At 34.0% G+C, this 20,520-nt stretch overlaps 1 protein-coding gene across 3 annotated transcripts in view; it reads right to left on the bottom strand.

Annotated features, from left to right (window-relative positions):
* Nucleotides 1-538: 538 nt before the first annotated feature.
* Nucleotides 539-20,520, bottom strand: part of LOC145333872 (mitochondrial uncoupling protein 4-like) — a 103,821-nt gene continuing 83,839 nt past the window's right edge. Inside the window, exons 13-17 of one of the 3 annotated variants that reach the window (XR_013884628.1) lie at nucleotides 10,168-10,210; nucleotides 3,299-3,351; nucleotides 2,576-2,625; nucleotides 1,046-1,319; nucleotides 539-806 (exon numbers count right to left, since the gene is read on the bottom strand). Coding sequence is in view for 1 of the 3 variants with exons in the window: in XM_080179133.1 (XP_080035259.1) it covers nucleotides 1,210-1,319; nucleotides 2,576-2,625; nucleotides 3,299-3,351; nucleotides 10,168-10,210 (256 nt within the window). In the remaining 2 variants the exon portion in view is untranslated. Of the gene's footprint in view, nucleotides 1,320-2,575; nucleotides 2,626-3,298; nucleotides 3,352-10,167; nucleotides 10,211-20,520 lie in introns of all 3 variants that reach the window. The other 2 variants (XR_013884629.1, XM_080179133.1) reach the window with 2 other exon arrangements.

Below are 20,520 nucleotides of genomic sequence, written 5' to 3'. Positions count from 1 at the left end.
GCCATTTGTTGGGTATTTTCAAGCGAAATCCATCACGAAACCTCTCTCCACATAATGCTCTTTTCCGATCTAAAACGTTTTCAAACGGTTCTAGCCGGTAGTTGCTGGTACTAGAAATCTAAAAATGTTTTTTTTGTATCATTTCACATGATTTAAAGCAAAAATATGTTTCAAAAAGTTGATTTCTACGTAATTTATGACAGATTTGCCCTAAAAATAGCAAAAAACGGCTAAACGGCTGAGCCGTTAGCCGTTACTTTTTCAACTTTTTTTCGATTTAGGGAAAATAGACCTACAAGGGATTACTCATGCAAAATTTTAGATCAAAATTCGAATTTTAAGTGCCATTTATACATTGATTACGAGATGGTTGCATTAAAACCCCCCCCCCCTTGTTGTAATAAAAAAAGATAAATTTTTTCATCATATTAGTTTTTTACTACAAATTATTATTTTTTAAGCAAGGCTCAGCAACCGCGCGTAAGCCGTCTGTAAGCCTCAGGGAAATCAACAAACCTCACCCAATTAAGGCAATCCCTTGAAATTCAAACGTTCAAATATGAGGCTTAGTCGCGGCTGCCAATCCCCGTTTATAAGCTCTAAGATACTACAAATACATCACATACATAAGTACCAGATTCAATAAAAATAAATACATTATTGTTTTTTTTTATATAGAGACTAAAAAATATAATTATAACCAACAAATATGATTATTAAGTGGTAAAAAACCCTTGGTTTCTCCTAAATTTGACACTAAGAGAAGTGCTACTTTTCCAACTAATACAAAAAGGTCAGCAATATGTCTTTGCAAGGCAGCTCTAATGTAGTACAATGTATAGAAAACCAGGAATCTAAAGGGACAAGACAATGGCCGATAAATCGATGAACATTCCCATTAATGATACACAAAATAACCAATAACCAATCAAGTTCAATTAAAGTTTCCAATAATGTTATGCCAACGAATAAGAAAACTTTGAGGACTAGTGTAATAAACAGCCCATTTTCCCCTTGTCTCTCTGTAGAAAAAGGCAGAAACTACCATACAAAATCGCAATGCCATTTTTAGGCTTAATTTCTTTGAGTTGGGTTCAAGTTTGACACTTTTGCCTAACCTTCTATTTCATTCTATAATTATAAACTGTCAAATTTCTACAAAATTGTTCTTCCTATCCATGAGTGGTGGACGTTTCTATGCAACCAGATTCACCAAGCTTTGGCCCCAAAAAATAATCTGATTTGCTCGTATGAAAGCCAAAAAGTGAGGGACCACGGCGCCATTCTCAGCCAGCAGGGAAGGAAGCCTTTGTACAGACCTGAAAACAAAATAATACTATCTTACTTAGTTTCGGAGTGTTGAAGCCGAGCTGAAATTTAATTCCAGGCAACACTGCCAACACATAAATACCTATTTAATACCAGCATGCAGTAATTAAACGCTAACACACAAAGTACCTTCATAAACCACCCATCTCTTTGAAAATAATAATAATTAGAGGAGCGGGGGGGGGTTAGTTTTTCATCTGTTTGTTTAAGTCTTATAGGAGTGGATAATAAAGGTTCTAAGAAAGAGAGGTAATGTCTGATTGAGCCAATAGGAAAATCGCATCGGTACATACATTTAATTTCATTAATTGAAAGGGGGGGGGGGCGAAAGTGACACTTTTTGAAACCAAAACTAAAAGTCAAAGGAACTCAACTAAAAAAAGAGTTACAGGTCTGACATTTTGCATGGCAGTTGCTTTATAGGGGTACAATATGGAACTGTGAAGAAACGGAGTCGCAACCGCCGAAAACCGCCGAGAAAAGGCAAAAAAAAATTTGGCGGGAAACGGCGGTTGCGACGCCGTTTCTTCACAGTTCCATATTGTACCCCTATAAAGCAACTGCCATGCAAAATCTCAGACCTGTAACTCTTTTTTTAGTTGAGTTCCTTTGTTGACTTTTAGTTTTGGTTTCAAAAAGTGTCACTTTCGCCCCCCCCCCCCCCCTTTTGTACACATCTTGTAACGAATGCATGTTTTTTTTCATTTTATACATAGATAAAAGTCAGCTGTAAACAGTATATTTTCTTAGTAGAAAGCTTTGCGGAATCAGAGTTAATTGCCCAAAAATTTCGTTTAAATTTGAAAGCTTCGAAACGAGGTGGATTCTTAAAAAAAAAGTTAGGCTGGCTACTCGCTGGTGAGACAAAATTATTTTTGTGAAAAATCCTCCAAAATCAAATAAAAAATGTACAAAAATTAAATAAAATCTTAAAAGGGTTATTAACATATGATTATGTTTAATTTTTGTAGATTTTTAATGTGCTTTTGGATGATTTTTCACAAAAATAATTTTGCCTCACTATCGAGTAGCGAGTCTATAAGTTTTTAAGAATCCACATCAGCTTGAGTCGAACAATACTTTTGTCTGCTAGAAATGTTCCTTCTTAGATTTGACGAAAAAAGTGTTCAGAATATGCTTCTATTCTTATATTTCTATTGAGTGGATTCACCCCCCCCCCCCGTCCCCCCACCCTACAACCCCCTTATGCACGCCACTGTTCTGAACTAAAATATATTTTAATTACCTGTAAAACCTTCACCCCTAATTGTTTGGCTTAAACAGTCCAAGGAGTTTCTAAAAAAAACTTTCAATGCAAAAATGTTATGTAACAATTTAACACGTATGATTTATATAATGATTTTTATAGCTAAGGATAATAATAAAATTCAATATTGCTAAATTGCATATTATTATATCATTCTATTCCCTATAACAAATAAAATTATTTCTCATTACATAAAACAGCTCGATCGATCGATACAACTTTTCTGTACAGGTAAGCTTCTTATAAATCAAAACAAAACTTTATATGAAATGTAGAGGATGATACGTATACTTTCAATAGATAAATCGCCCTATAGAAAACCATAATTAAACCTTACTTGGCGAATTCCCTTCAAAATCCTAGTGGAGCAGGGGAACCCCCACTTATTAAAATGAATTTCATTGGAAATAAAATGTGGTGGTCATTTTTCGTTTTTTTATTATTAGGATCAGGTCAGACATACTTTTTGGCTACCATACAAATTGCAAAAAATGCAGTAAAAGAAAGGGGCGTTTCGTCGTATTTTAACAGTAGCTTTTCTCCTATTTCTAGCCATTAAGGGGTGGCTCTAACCTAACCTAAAATAAACTATCAAAAGCTACTGTTAAAATATGAAGAAATGACCCTTAAGAGGCGTTGTCACGAAAGGAACTATTTTTAATGGGCAAAAAATAAAAAAAGGGAAAATTTTTTCAAAATTACCTGTAAAGGATTCCACGTCCATGTTTATCAGTTGGCTGATTCATAACTCGAGCCTAAAAATCACAAAATATTAGATCCAATAATTCTAAACACACTGCTATGGACGTCAAAGAATTTTTTTGCAATGGGTAAAATGAGGCGTTTCAAAGTGTATTCTGTATTTTAGAAGTTTACATAGTTACCGGGATGGTTTAATACTATTCTATTGTTTAATCAAGGATGGGTTTTCAATACTTCCAAAAACACCTTGGAATATTGAGTCCATAGATGCTTGGAGCGCAGCCACTAGTATGTATATATAAAAATAACATTTGTTAGCTTCATTATTACATTAATTTCTCTCCACCAATTATATAATTGAACCAATCCAATTTAAATTTGGATTGTTTACATTTTGCAGATTTCATTACTGTAAAGGAAAAGGGTTTCAGATATTTCCAGTACAGTAAATGTAAAGCTAATATAAACACTTGTAGAGTGTCAATACTTAATATTCAGAATATTAAATCATTTAAAAGTCTTTAGTTATGCCAGGGTGTTAATCCGAGATTCGAACCCACCAGCTCCCTGATGACAAGCGGATGCTGCACGTTTTAAGTAAGTCATGCTGTCATACCCTATAATTGTTAGAATTAATGTGATTAATCTGTAACCTGTTTAGGTTAATCTACACCAAGTTAAGTCATACATCAAGCTGGCTAGAAATACACCAAGCAGGGAATGGAGTGAGAGGCCAGGAAGGATTGATGGGACTCGAACCAGTGATTTAATACACCAAGCTGTTTTATTTAAAATACATCAAGTCAATATATTTTTATATTTGTTTATTTGTGTTATTTTATTTATCATGTTTATTTATTCCAGAGTTAAGATTCTGGGGTTATAGCTTAATCCGTGATTGTGAATGTAAATTACATCAAGCATATTTATGTTTCAGAAGAGATGTGTGTGATAATGTTATCCTTTCAATAGTTGGGACACCTGTCAGTTCAGCCACTGCGCTCCCATTTAGGCAAGTACCCAGAGAGAGAGAGGGATAAAATGGGCTGTTTATTACACTAGTCCCCCAAGTTTTATAATAAGGTTTTCTTATTTGTTGACTTGACAACTTTTTTTACTGAATATTGATTAATTTGTTTATTAGGTTAAGTATAGTGTTCAAACGTTTTATTTTCAACCACTAATTTTTTTCTACAGAAGGGGTAATTTGTGTGTCATCATTGGGAATGTACATATATTTATTGGCCATTGTCTTATCCCTTTAGATAACTGATAATAACCAGTCTAACGGTACATTTAGATTATGATAAGTTTGTTCATATGCCACACTATCAGGAATCTAAAGGGATAAGACCATGGCCGATAAATAGATGTACATACCTAATGATTACACACAAAATTATCCATTATGTAGATTACATTTAAATGAAATGTTTGAACACTCAAATTTATGAACCAACCAATCAAACTTCATTTAAAGTCCCCAAAGTTGTTAAGTCAAAGAATAAGAAAACGTTATTACAAAACTTTGGGGACTAGTGTAATAAACAAACCCAATGTCTCCTCCCTCCCAAATAAATATCCTATGAATATTCTGAGTATGTGTTGCAGCTACCATAATAATTAAATAAAATTACATCCAGTAAAATTATATAAATGTGTTACTAGTAAAAGTAACAGGTTGGTGTCTGTTTGGACGGATTTAGCTAACCACTGAACCGATAAGATTCTCTATTTATGTGTAGTTTTTTGGGAGGATACTAGCACCCTCCAAGTTATAATCACCAATAAAAAATTACCCCCATTTTTTTTACTTTTCTTAAAAAATCTAAAACTGAAAATTGGGGTAGGGGGTCGAATCCCTCCCCCTAAGCGTGGCCGCTATGAATTAAATAAAATGATATTCAAAAAAATTATACAAACGTGTTGCTATATAAAATACAGTGTGATCACATATTAGGTAAGTGAGTGGGTTTGCAGAGAGAGGGAGGACAAGGAACTATCTATTACACTAGTCCCCAAAGTTTTATAATACCTTTTTTCATTTGTTGGCTTAACAATTATGGGGAATTTAGTGAATTCTGATTGATAGGATCATTAAGTTAAGTGTCTAAACGTTTCAACCATTAAATGAAATCTACAAAAAGGGTAATTTTATGCATCATCATTGGGGATGTACATCAATTAATCAGTCATTGCCTTATCCCTTTAGATCCCTGGCGTGTTTATGTAATCATCCTACAAGTTTTTCAGATATAATAATACTATTGCCCATGAGTACCAAAAGCAAATTAGTGAAGTATAATGAATGAAAGGGATGTTACATTTTTACAAATGGAGAATGTCACTTTACTAGATTTTTTTTATGTTATGCCTGATAGGGGAAAAATATGTCATAGGACAAGTTGGAAAATTGCATGTAAAAGAGAAACTAATCGGTCCAGCGGTGAACAAGATATTAGATTCAGACATCGCCCGCCTTTAAAACTAGCAACTGTGCCACTAGCTTCTAGGGACGACAAGCAAGTAAAATACGTATATTCTGACCAATTAATCCAGTAACCTAAAACTATCAAAAACCTGTGTAAAGCTTTTCTAAATTGAAGGACTCTATCGGTTCAGTGGTTTGCAAGTAAGAGGCATACGAATAGCTTCAAATCTGGCGTTACATAATATATTTTGTTGGGGGAGGTTTTTTTAAGGGACAATTTCAAATGGGAGGGTGGAATAACCCTTCCGAAAGTAAAACTTTCCTTTATCTTTGACGCTTCAATTTAAAGAGGAAAAATGTTGGGATATCAATAATTTAATCTACACATAGACATCTTGATAATTTTATATAACGATATAAGATTTTACTTAATAGCCTATTTTTTCTACATTAATTCAAACTTTAACTTTTATTTTATTTGTCTGTGTATACAAAGAATTCAATTCAGGGAGGGAGGGGACATTGAGCTGTGTATTACATTTGTCCCCAAAATTTTATAACAACGTTTTCTTATTCTTTGACATGACTACTTTGGGACTTTAATAGAATTTTGACTGGTTGGCTCATTTAGCTGAATGTCCAAATGTTTCAACCACTAAGTGTAATCTACAGTAATTTTGTGTATTATCATGGGGGATGTACATCAACTTATCTGTCATTGTCGTATCCCTTTAGATCACACTTTTAATTAAAGCGAACATTTAGAAGTTACTCTAGTAATATTACAACAAGCGCAACCTAATTCAAATTAATTGTAAAACGTGAGTATTCACTTTTACAAAGCACATGAAAAGAGATTCCATTAGAATGAATAATTTTGATTGTGAAAATTGAATTTTTTACTATTTTTATATTCTTCTCTCATCAGTAAGAAATAAGTTATACAACCGAACTTATTTTTAGAAAAACTGTAATACTCAATGTTTAAGATTTAAGATTATTTAATGGCAATATATTATTTGAGTCCTTCTTTACATTTTCAGTCTATCTGCGATGAACAGATTATAAAACATTGTTGAAGGAGCAAACTTTTTTATATAACCATACTTGAATCGATATATAAATACTTGGATGTTGCGCCAGATTTTCATGTAACTCATAAAGTGATACTCACAGCTTGCTAAAGTACCCCATACCTTCCCCTCTTTTTGGATGAGCATTGAGCAAACTGACTTACAAACTTACTTATAGCAACCTAAATTGACGTCAAATTTCCCCTGTCAATATATCCACGTATACTATATCCAATTATACTTGTCACCAAGTGATATACAAAAAAATAAAAGACCAATACACATATCCTCTAAATAGAAGGAACAATCCGGCCATATTATTGGTTAAAAAAAGTAATTATTTTTCATTCTATTCGAATAATGTGTCCGCTAAAAAATAATCGAATTTTGTGGATAGAGTTACATTATATCGTGTTAAAATTTCTTTGCTTGTATACTGTAAAGCTCATTACAAAACATATAACAAGTCAGCTATGAATATTAAATTTCTTTAGATAAAGCTAACATCCGGGAAACTATATCAACTACTAGCGGCTTCGCCCCTAGCCGCAAGGGGCTTCTCCCCAAAAAGTTCAACCCCAACCCATCTTTTTTTGTTTTGTGTGTTATAATCTGCGTAATATTTTTACACCTATATGTGCGACAACTTTTTGTTACAGAGAAAAGTCAATTTTTAACAATTACAAAATGGCTCAATTTTTTTTTTTTGGGGGGGGGGAGGAAGTATCATTTTCTTTTCAATTAGGGCTTCGCCCCTAAGTGTGGTTGCGGTTTTCCCATCCCCTTTACTTGTTTTTTTCTTCGAAAAAACGAAAAAAAAAAATATTTTTGGGGGGTGTATTTTTTTTTTTTTGGGGGGGGGGGTGTCCCACCCCCAACAAAATAACGTAAAACCATCACAGGACCAGTAGGTATATTCCCTGAAGAGTAGAGCCCATTCAGTTCAGTGGTTACCGAGATCTTAAGCTTCAGACGGACAGACAGACATCGTTCTACTTTGTATTATAGATAAACAAACAAAAGATTTTTTTCTGCTTGGGATTGCTTTTTAAATTTGAGGGATTCTATTGCCAGATTCGCCATTTAGATATTCTATATCTATTTGATTTACAATAATCAGGAATAATTTAATGGAAAACCAAAATTAAGCTGGACATAAATGTTTGAAATTCATTTAAAAAATAAAAGTGGAATTAACACAATTAATTCATCCTATTATGCAAAATATTTTTGTCTGTAGCTTAAAATTTCGATGAATACTTCGATTCAGTTCTCCATTTAAGAAAACTTTACCTGGTTTTATGCTATTTTATTTTAAGATTGTCTTGGGAAAGTTTCAGGATATTCTGCCCATTTCTACCCACTGTAATAAGGACCTCCTAGATGCTAAGGGCACAACAGCTAGTTAACTATAAATGATATATATAATTTCTATACTTCGTTTCAATTAGGTGAAGTTCGTCTAGAATCCTAAATTTCTTTATAAGAAATACGTTTAAAAATCTCCATGGGTGGAAGAACACATTTATAATTTTGTTATGAAAGAAGGAAAAGAAGTAAGAAAAAAATTAAAAATTCAGCAACTATACGAAAATAGTAAATAATTTTTCTTTTTAAGAAAACTAAATGAAATTAAATAATATTACTTTAAAAGTTGGTGTAATGGATATTTTACCTGGATCTTACACCAGATTTTAATGTACTCTAATAAAGTGATACTTACAACTGGCTAAAATGACGATTTCTCCCTTCCATCCCATCCCCTCCTATTGGATGAACGAACTAACCAATAAACAAGTTTCATGTTAGCAAGCTAAATGAAGATAACTTTTCCAATGTCATAATATCCACGTATATTCTGCATCCATTGTGGCTGTATATTGTATTATCAAGCTTTTAATAAAGGTTATTAAAATTAACAATTTGCATGAACTTTAATTAGAAAAACCATAATTTTAGTAACCACAACTAATGGAAAATCGCAGGACTTTCAGCCCAATTTTTTAAATTTCACATCCGCAGAAGCATAATTATAAAACAAGATAAAGTTGCCAGGGATCTAAAGGGATAAGCCAATGGCAGAAAAATTGATGTACATTCCCAAATGATGATACACAATATTACCCCTTCTGTACATTTCAATTAGTGGTTGAAATTCTTACACGCTCAACTTTAAGAACCAAACAATCAAAATTCAAGAAAAGTCCCCAAAGTTGTTAAGTTAACGAATAAGAAAACGTTATTATAAAACTTTTGGGGCTGGTGCAACCCTGGGAAGTCGCAGCTGCAGACAGTATATTTTTCATTCTTGACATTTATATTCGCTGCAAAGTCGCCCTTGTTTATCTAAGATTTCAACCAAATGGCCACATAAAAATATGCAACTCGCGAACCATGGAAAATTCTATGAATAAATATAAACGAGAGAAATAAATAATATCAAGTTTTTATATGCGTATCATCTCTATATAAGTACTTGACCGTCAATAACTAATGACTATCACTTAGGTCTTTGTATGAAGGCTTTTTTTATTAGCGATGCTACTCTTAAAGTCCGGGATATCCTTTCCGTAAAATGAGAATGTTAATTCATGTAAAATTAGTCTGTATGTTATCTTAATGAAATATAAATGGACTAGCGGCTTTGTACCTCTGGAGATTCCACCACTAATTTCAAGTAATTGTTTTTTTTCATTTTTTGGGGGGTTGGGGTCAAGGGCGTCCAAGCTTTTTATTTTGGGGGGGGGTAAAAATTTTTTAGGGGGGGTAAAATTTTGTTTACCCCCCCCCCCAAAATTTGCTTGGGGGGGGGGTAATTACCCCCCCTGAAATCTGTTGGCAGGGGTAAATTTAGTTTACCCCCCCAAAATTTACCCCCGGGGTAAATTTTTTTTTATTAGAGATTTTTTATTTTGGGGGGGTATTTACCCCTCAAAATTATTTTTTTGGGGGGGTAAATACCCCCTCCTATATGGTTGGGGGTGCCTACGGCACCCCCAGGGTAGGGGTAAATTTCAAATGGGAGGGGTAATCGCCCCATTACCCCCCCCCCCCTTGGACGTCTTTGGTTGGGGTGTCCCACCTAAAACCACCAGAGGACCAGTAGGTAAACTTCACTTCAGTAGGTATTCACTGAAGAATAGAATCCGATCGGTTCAGTGGTTACCGAGATCTTAAGGGACGGACGGACAGACATTAAGCTACTTTGTATTATAGATATAGTATACGTCAATACATTGGCAGGGGAATTTTTTTTGTTAATTTAGGTTGCTACAATTGAGCTCAGTTATTGGACAGTTTGTTCATCCAGTAGGAGGGGAGTGGATGGGGTAAAGGGGGGTATCGTTATATCTATTGAAAATTACCTTGACAACATCAGCAGGTGTTCCCAACACAGCTCCAACTAACCTGAAATTATGACAACAATGTAATATCTGCCTATTGGTGGTTGAAATGTTTGGACATTTAACTAAATGAACTAAACAATCAAAATTAGGAAATTATTTCATTATAATAACAATGTAATATCTGCCTATTAGTGGTTGAAATGTTTGGACATTTAACTAAATGAACCAAACTATCAAAATTAAAAAAATATTTCATTATAATAACAATGTAATATCTGCCTATTAGTGGTTGAAATGTTTGGATATTTAACTAAATGAACCAAACATCAAAATTAGGAAATTATTTCCTTATAATAACAATGTAATATTTGCCTACTAGTGGTTGAAATGTTTGGACATTTAACTAAATGAACCAAAAAATCAAATTAGGAAATTATTTCATTATGACAACAATGTAATATCTGCCAGGGATCTAAAGAGATAAGATAATATATTGATGTTACATCCCAAATGATGATACACAAAATTACCCCGTCGTAGATTATAATTATAGGTTGAAACGCTAAGACATTCCAACTAAATGAACCAAGCAATCAAAATTCGATTAAGGTTCCAAAGTTTTTAAGCCAATGAATAAGAAAACTTTGGGGACTAGTGTAATAAACAGCTCAAAGTCTCATCCCTCTCTGAATATCTGCTAAGCTTTATCTTTATCATATTCAAAAAAGAAACTAGTACTTGTATTAGATACAAGGATGACCACTTCTATAAGTAGCGAAACATAAAAAATGTATTCTTCAGAAGATTTTCAGTCGAAAAATTTGCAATAATTCATTGCAATCTCAAAAATTATTTTAAATAATAAAAGTTTTTTTAATGTCTGACAGTCTGACAAATTCAATTATGCCTTCATTTTTAGAGCCACTAGATTCAAGGGGCCCATCCACTAGTGTAATATTACTTTAGATACTGTACAGTCAAATTATCATTACTTAAATTGGATAGTTATCAATCGTATCGTATTATAGACAGCTTTCCGCGGATAATAGATTGAAAATTTATAGCATTAAACCGATTCGTAGAAAGTGATTCGATGCTATTTATGATTTATCAGTATGGCTGAGAACCAGTTTTAATCCTGTGGAAATGAAACGGTTTAGAAGCCGTACTGGATTATACAATTTCTTATTAGAACATACTTCTCCCCAATATCGCACTGACAGGTTGACTTGCATACTAATTAGTAACCAGTCAGATGTCATTAGCATCCACAAATTTAGCTAATTACTTCCCAGCATGGTATATCTTCAAAGATTATTTGTTTAGTAGAAAAGCTACTTTATAATTCCCTATGTCTGGCTGTCCTTCAAGCTTCAAAATACTTGTTATTTATCTATATATATACAAAATGACGAAATATTAATTTTGATATCATTACTCACAAAAATTTTGAAGATTGGAACAGAAATCTAAATAAAAAAGTTTAAAGTAGCTAAAGACTGTTTAAAAGCAGTCGGACAGCTCTGCATCTTATCTAAGTAAATTTCCTCCATAAAACTAGGGTTGAAAGCTGTCAATAAAATGTAAGTTATAGCGGAATCCAACTTGATAAAAAGAACAAATTTGGTATTTCACTAACTCTTAAAAATTTCTTTATTTTAAAATAAAGCTTACAGTTTTTAATTTTTAAAAGAAAAGTTTTTGTATAATTAGGGTTGTTCTGTATTTCCGCTTGTTATCGTTAATTTAAAATTGTTCTTTGATTTCAAATGATTTAGAAAGTGTAGCAATTCTATAATCATTACCAGAAATTCAGTACGTCCATTTGAAACATGGTGATTTCATCTTTTATTCATACCAATCATATCAATTTTTCTATTTATCTGATTTTTGAAGCAATGATTCCAAGAACAATAAGGTACAATAACACAAGTGAAGCATCTCAATAATAAAGTACTTTAAATGTAAGTATATCCTAAAACAGAATCCTGTAATTAATCATTTTAGCAACAAATTTAAATACAATTTTGTTTATACTCATTATGTTCTGCTTATTAAGTTCTGACACTCATTCGTTCGTCCTACCAACTGATTTTAGATCATTAATGAACGCCGTTATCCTTATTTGATATGATAATAGTACATTTTTATATTTTATGTAACTATTTAAGTAAGAACTCGGGAAAAAGAAAATATAGAGTGTGAATAAAAGGATAAGACTATAGCCGATAAATTGATGAACATTCCCTATGATTATACACAAAATAACCCCTTTCTGTAGATAACACTTGGTGGTAGAAACGATTGGACACTCAACTTCATAAAAAAAAACAATCAAAATTCAATTAAAGTGTCCAAAGTTGAAGCCAACGAATAAGAAAACGGTATTATAAAACTTTGGGGACTGGTGTTATAAACAGCCCAATGTCCCCTCCCTCCCTGGAATAGTACATTCTGACATTGTTGAAAATAAAAGTCCTTCAGCCTACTCCTCACAGAGGACATCAGATTCAGTTGATCATTTTCTACTTTCAAAACAAGAAACATAAGTAGCGAAGCACAAAAATTCATAAAAGGACAGACGGACAAAATAAGTTATAGATAGAGAAATGTTCAATTGTCATAACAAAGAAAAGAAAGAGAGGGAATATGTAAAATCAGAAACCTCAAAATCAAATAATAAGGTTTATGTCTTTAAACGACAGACGGGGGACTGCCATTTACACATCCAGCAAATTTATAGTCGATGTGTTTTTGCCAGTGCAATAGATGTATTTATGACTGAATTTTTACTGTGTAAATGCCAGTGTCAGATGTATTTTTGGCATATGTATAAAACTATTTGATGTATTTTTGCCAGTGTTGGATGTATTTATGGCATGAGAAAAAGGAAGAAAACATTTTGCCAAAAATACAACTGTGTAAATTTGCTGGATGTGTAAGTGCCATAGCCCCCGACAGATAGACGGACAAAACAATGTGTAGACTCTTTATGGTCTGTCTGTCTTACTCCCCCCCCCCCCCCCCACCCTCCTTTTAAATTGAATTATAAAAACCCTCTTTATTTGATTTTAATTTCTTGGTCAAAATAATCTTTTTCTTATTTTATTTTTATTCTTATCAACCCCATTTGATATACTTTATAAAATGAGCAGGTAAAAAATTTACTTTTGATGGTTAGAGTACTTCATTTTTGTATTCACTACCATATGTTTAAATAACTTAATTTATAGAAATATCTTTCAAGCCTCCAGTTGAGCACGTTTTGGCCACCCATTCCCTAAACTTGTAAACACCCCCCATAAGAGTCCACCCATAGGGATCTAAAGGGATAAGACAATGGCAGCTAAATTGACATACTCCCCGAACAATGATACACAAAATTACCCCTTTTGTAGATTACAATTAGTGGTTTTAACCTTTGGACACTCAATCAATGATAGGTTGTATCAAATTCAATAACAGTCTTCAAAATTGTAAGCCAACGAATAAAAAATGTAATTGTAAAACTTTGGGGAATTGTGTAATAAATAGCCCAAGCAATGTCCCCTCCCTCCTCCATGGTCCACACACCTAGTGAAAAGTAAAAAAAGCGTTCCTGAATTAGTAAATTGCCGCGCGAAGCGTGCTAATTTTCTTTAATACCTCTTAAGTTAAGGGGTGTGTGTTGGTTTTTGCCCTGTTATTTGCTATTTCAGGGAGTGTAGAACCTTGAAAAGGTGGGTGGTGTAAGGAAGTGTAACCATCCCCCTTAATTTTGCCAGGGGGGTTGTTACACCCCCCTTCAGCACATATCTGATCTAATTTATGAAAGAAAGAAAAGTAGTCATTATATATTTACATAATTTTAACACTTTTCTTCTTTACTATGATAAAGAGAAAATATTTTCTTTTACAGGGAGGAAGGGGATATTTACCTGTAAGTTACAGTTGTACCCAAAGTTTTATAACTGCTTTATGTTTATCCAACAATTTTAATCAACTGAAGGGGTAATCTTCTTTATCATCAATGGGAAAATATACAAATTCATCATTAACCCTGATTATTTTGTAGTTTCTATCATCATCTATAATATAAAGTAGTAAGCTTTTTTGTCTGTAGCAAAGGACCTCGCTAACCGCTGAACCGATCGGTTTCTCCTTTACAGGGCAACTTCTCATAGGTCCTGGGAAGGTTTGTAACTATTTTGGGGGAGGGAACCACCACCCTCCCAAGATAAATCGCCTCTAGAAAAAAATACCCCTCCTAAAAAAAATAAAAAAATGATTATCAAATTCAACTACCCCCGCCTCAAGTGCCCCTAGAGGCCTCTAGGGACGTAGCAGCTAGTAGAAGTATATCCCAATAACAAAATATTCATTTTCAATTATCATGTTACAAAGAATTCTAATTTAAAACAAGGATGACAACATCCATAAAAGCGAAGCCCTGAAGCGGTAGGACAAACGGACATTAACACTTGTCTAGTGTCAGAACTGAATAATCAGAATATAAATGTATAAGAGTCGTAGCAAAATTGTAAGTAAAATTGTTAAAAAAACAGCTTGATACAGAATAATGTTTAGGGACATACTTTCATTTTTAGTTTGATTATAGAGTTGCTCAGGGAGTAAGGGAGGGGACAATGGATCGAATATTCAATATTTAGGAGTCTCAGACTTTGGGGACTGGCTTAAAGGGAATGTGCAAGAATTTAGCAGTTTCTGACTGAGTTTGGGGACTTGCGCAAGAAATGCCGTTACTCGCTATGTTAGTTTTGAATATTTATAGTTTTGCAGACAGAGGAGTAGTTCAAATATAAATACACGGCCCCCCTCCCATACTATATTTCACTCCCTTCATCCCCACCTCCTTTTTAAAAGTAGATGAGAAAGGGAAATGGAGAAGGGAGTTGGGGGAAATAAACAGGATAAAAAGGGGCAGGAAGGGGTGAGGGTCATATACTTGCCCATCCAGCTACACGCCTGTCTGCCCCTTTTTTCTGTGTTCACATCACTTGCCCCCAAATCTCTTTTCTCTTTCCCTGTCATCTGAAGAGATCCAGGGAGATATTTCTAGTAATTAATTACAGAATGGTTATGTCAGTCTGTAATACTGGTAATCTTATTTTCAAATGATTGCTTTTTTTCTTGGAACTTTTTTCTTAGTTTATGGTTTTCTAGATTTAATCAACAATCACTTTACAATTTCCACCATGTTTTCGGGATTATTCTGGTTTTCATGGCCTTTCTTCAAAAACTCTTAAATTGAATTAATTGCCCATTGTCCCCTCCCTTACTCCCTGAGAGTTGCTTCGCTTATAATATTGTACTTTTTGTCCCAGGAATCAGTTTGCCAAAAATCAGATCAATCGGATTATTAGATCACATAAAAATTTGTTGTTAAAAAATAAAAAAAATAACATGTTTAAAATAGAAGTACGGACATTCTGGTAATGATTATAGAGTTGCTACGCTTTCTAAATCGTACCTAACTACTACAGGAATCATCATGCAAAGTTTGGAATCAATAGGACAATTATAACATGCCTAAATTAACGAAAAAAGCTATCCGTTACGGACGGACCGAACCTAATTATAGAAAAGCTTCGCTTTTAAAAATTGCCATATTACTTTATTTGTCAACTAGCGGCTACGCCCCTAGAGGCCTCTAGTGGCCTTTAAATGTTTTTTTCTTTATTTTAAATATCTAATTTGAGAAATAACTTGTCTATGTTTTCAATTGTTAAATTCATGCGTCTACTCAGCGCGACTATGCTAGCAACACTATGCAGCAGAAATATTTATTATTTTTGATTTTATTGTGATTTCTCTTAGGAGGGTGGTGGTACCCTCCCCAAAAATAGTTATAAACCTTCCCGGGACCTATGAGAAGCTACCCTGTTATGGAGAACCCGATCGGTTCAGCGGTTAGCGAGATCCTTCGGTACAGACACACAGATACACACACAGACACACATACAAACATCCTGTTACTTTAGTATAAGGATTAGTGGATAAAATAATTCTTTAACAAGAGGGTTTAGATATATTTTTTTCCAGAACATCTTTGAAACCGATTTATATCCACTGGATTAAGACCGGTTCTCAGCCTTACTGAAAAATTATGTATAGCATCGTATTACAGGCAATTTCCATGATATAAAAAACATATAATCAAAACCAGTTTTGTTAGCCCTGAGGGGCCGATTGCCCGGGCTAACAATTAGGGGTTTTAATAGTTTTTAATGTCAGTATCTGCGGAAAGCTGTCTTTATTAGATAAGATAAATCATTATTACTAAGGAGTTTAATTTAACTTATTTAAGTATGTTGTTCCACGCAAAGGGTTTTATGGGTTAGTTAGGTTAAGTTGGCTCTTTGCCGCCTGCCGGTATGTGTGCTTAACCCTTACAGATCGGGCCCCAATTCCCACCTTAATAGATCGGGGGGGGGGGGGGGGGGGCCGTAGATATACCACACTTTTCTGGGATCTTGCTGCGTCAAGTATCAACTGTTGGGAATATCAAAGGATGACTCCATGCAAAATTTGAGCCGGATCCGGCCAAAACCGGCCGTGAATTTTATGAAAAACCGGTTTTTTCCGGTTTTTAGTGGGTATCTGTAAATCGATTCAGCTGGAGCAAAACCGGTTGGAGGTACAAAAAATTTTACTTCACATGAAATTTAGCCAATGCAATTGCCTACAAAAATGTACTTCATCATCAACGTGATTGGACAACTCTTTCCCCTCCTAAATGTCCATTAAAACCTCGAAAACGGCAAAAATCGCCAAAAATCACGCCTTCGGCGGCAAATAACGGCTAAACGGTCAGCCGGAGGCGAATGAAACATAAATAAAGAAATGTCCGCCTCAAAAAGTTGTTCAACATCAAATAGATGCTTGAAGTCTCTAAAACGACTCCTTCCCCTCCTTTAAGGGGAAAAACTGAAAAAACGTGATTTTTAAAAGTATGCCCACTTCGGGGGTGTGGGGGGCACTGAACCCGTCACCCCAGGGTCACCAAATATAAAGTCTAGGCGGCCCACAATGCTGAATTTTCACCAAGTGAAAGTCTTGTGTCATTATCTCTTATGAGAAAAAAGTTATTAATTAATTAAAATTTCAAATTGTGATTTTTTGATGGATTTCTTTGATGAAATGACAGGCTGGTCAATTTTTAGGCCATTTTTTGCGGTTTTTGGGCCGTCACGCCCAAACGGTTTGAGATAATCTCACGGGACCTTTTGCCCAACCTAAGTCTGGTTATTTGTGAGGTCTAGGAAAAAAAATCAGACTTACGCAAAAGATTATAATTATAATCTTTACACAGAAAAATGGCACGAGGTGAGGGTTTGAGGGGCCAAAATGAGCCAACCAGCGATTTTAGACGGCGCGCAGCGACGTCGTGCTTCATCCAATCCGGAATTTTTTTTTCTTAGACCTCACAAATAACCAGGCTTAGGTAGGGCAAAAGGTCCCATGAGATTATCTCAAACCTTCTGGGCGTGGCGGGCCGAAAACAGCAAAAAATGGCCTAAAAATTGACCAGCCTATCATTTCATCAAAGAAATCCATCAAAAAATCACAATTTGAAATTTTAATTAATTAATAACTTTTTTCTCATAAGAGATAATGACACAAGACTTTCACTTGGTGAAAATTCAGCATTGTGGGCCGCCTAGACTTTATATTTGGTGACCCTGGGGTGACAGGTTCAGTGCCCCCCACACCCCCGAAGTGGGCATACTTTTAAAAATCACGTTTTTTCAGTTTTTCCCCTTCAAGCATCTATTTGATGTTGAACAACTTTTTGAGGCGGACATTTCTTTATTTATGTTTCATTCGCCTCCGGCTGACCGTTAAGCCGTTATTTGCCGCCGAAGGCGTGATTTTTGGCGATTTTTGCCGTTTTCGAGGTTTTAATGGACATTTAGGAGGGGAAAGAGTTGTCCAATCAAGTTGATGATGAAGTACATTTTTGTAGGCAATTGCATTGGCTAAATTTCATGTGAAGTAAAATTTTTTGTACCTCCAACCGGTTTTGCTCCAGCTGAATCGATTTACAGATACCCACTAAAAACTGGAAAAAACCGGTTTTTCATAAAATTCACGGCCGGTTTTGGCCGGATCCGGCTCAAATTTTGCATGGAGTCATCCTTTGATATTCCCAACAGTTGATACTTGACGCAGCAAGATCCCAGAAAAGTGTGGTATATCTAGCCGGGGGGGCTATCTCGGCTCCTGGTACAGATAAAGACGTAAAATTTTTTTCTGGTGGTTCATGTGTATTTTTATAGAGAAAATTACTTTTTCTAGTCATAGCAGTCAGACCGCTCCTTAGCCGCTTTTGCGGCCAGTTGCTAAATTTTAAAACAGCTATAGAGCGGCCAATTTTGCAGCTAGGATGACCAAATTTTAGGACGAACTTTTATTTTTTATAACTAAAAAATTACTTTTTCTGATCATCGCCGAAAAACGGCAAATAACGGAAACCGCCATTTTCGGCGGTTACAGCTGTAAAACGGCGGTTGGCGGCGCAAATTAATATTTTTATCTGTATATTATTGCTCAAGGATTTACCAAAAAAAATTATAGGTCTCTAGCTGTAATAGAAGCCACGATATTCATGATATATGTCTGTAGTAAAAGCCGGACAAAAATCGGTCATAAAGTCGGTCAGGGAGCGGTCAAACGGTCATAACACCACTTTTCTCAGAAGGTCATTGATATCTAAGTATTCACCAAATAAATTTTAGGTTTCTACCTTATACACAAAAGTCATATTGTAGAAATTAAGATTTATTTAGAATTTTTTCTATTTTTTTTTGCTACCCAACCGACTTTGACCGGACACTACGACCGACACAGACCAGATATCCTAATAAAATCAACTCTTGCCGACGTATAATTACTAAAGTTAAAAAGTTATGAAGTTACAGCTCTCCATCTTACCTACAAAAAAAATGAGATTGAAAAAACTAGAAGGGGGGGGGGGGGGCTCTTTGAGCCCCCCCCCCTTCCTCGATCTGTAAGGGTTAATTTATATTTCATGTTAGGGGGAAGGGGGTGAAATTAAGGAGAGAGGTAAGAAGCATTAAATTTCATTTTTATAATAAGTTTATTTTTGAGCAACCTGTTATAATTTTGATTAGATATATAATCATCAAATAAAACAAATTGTATAAATGCACTATTGTTGGTATATAAAGTATACATTCGATATAGCTGGGCTTTTTGTAAAATTCTGCCTTTTGTCTCTTATATATATTAGAAGAAAAGGGGAGGGGGGAGATCATTTTATGAGCTATTGTCTCCTATTTGAGTCCTTAGACCTATAAAATTTCAAGTTTTGAACGAATTAAAATATTACAGGTTTACATTCAATGCTTACAAAATACAAATTAGTATTTGGCCCAATTAATACATTTCTGTTTATGTAATGAGTTCAATTAATTAAAGCTATCTTTGTAGAGATAGCTTATAATATCAGAAATATGGTGAAGTGAATAAATTTGTGTGTATTGATCTAAATCAGCTGAGACTTGTTAGTATTATAACCAGGGGTGCCGCATATTTTACTTTAAACATTAAACATTTACATTTTTAAATGAAAATTTTTAAAAAAAATTATTTTCAGCCCATAAACACAGCAATTTGATCTTTAATATGAATTGGTTATTTGTAAAATATTTTTTTTATCTGGCACCTCTGTAGAGAAAGCCGGCTGTGTGAAACTTGGAAGTTTTACTTGTGTGTGTAAAGAAATGACAAAAGACAACGTATTGATAAATGAATGATTGTTGTGTGCTGCTCAGCCGTATTTGATTAATATTTGACCTGATATTAAGGAAATTACTTTCCTTTCTATAAATTGTGCTATACATACGTGGCACTGACATATAAACTACAAGTTATATCAAACCAATATGGACAATATATTTATATATTTTAAAAATACCAAATTATATTGTAATATATGATATAATGATATATAAATGAATATATACAAACTGTAAATATTTGATAAAACTTTATATCAAAAAGATTAAGAAAAAAGAATGTTACAGACAACAATATATTTATATATTTTAAAATACCATATTATATTAAAATACATGATATATAAATAATTATATACAAACTGTACATATTTGTAAAAACTTTAAAACATATAGATCATGGCAAAAAAATTTAACAGGCAATTTTAGAAAAATCGTACATAAAAACATAATATGACATACATAAAGGCAAAGCCTATTAAAACCAGATGGTCAGACATACACACATTAACAAATATAGAGAGTTATTGCATTTAATTTTCAATATTATTTTGCGTCTGACAAAAATTCTGTATGTATATGTAGTCTACTTAAAGTCACTCACTTAAAG

Source organism: Acartia tonsa, chromosome 12, assembly GCF_053477335.1.
Source record: "Acartia tonsa isolate MP-2025a chromosome 12, ASM5347733v1, whole genome shotgun sequence".
NCBI classification, from domain to species: domain Eukaryota; kingdom Metazoa; phylum Arthropoda; class Copepoda; order Calanoida; family Acartiidae; genus Acartia; species Acartia tonsa.
This window is presented reverse-complemented; position numbering and strand designations above follow the sequence as displayed.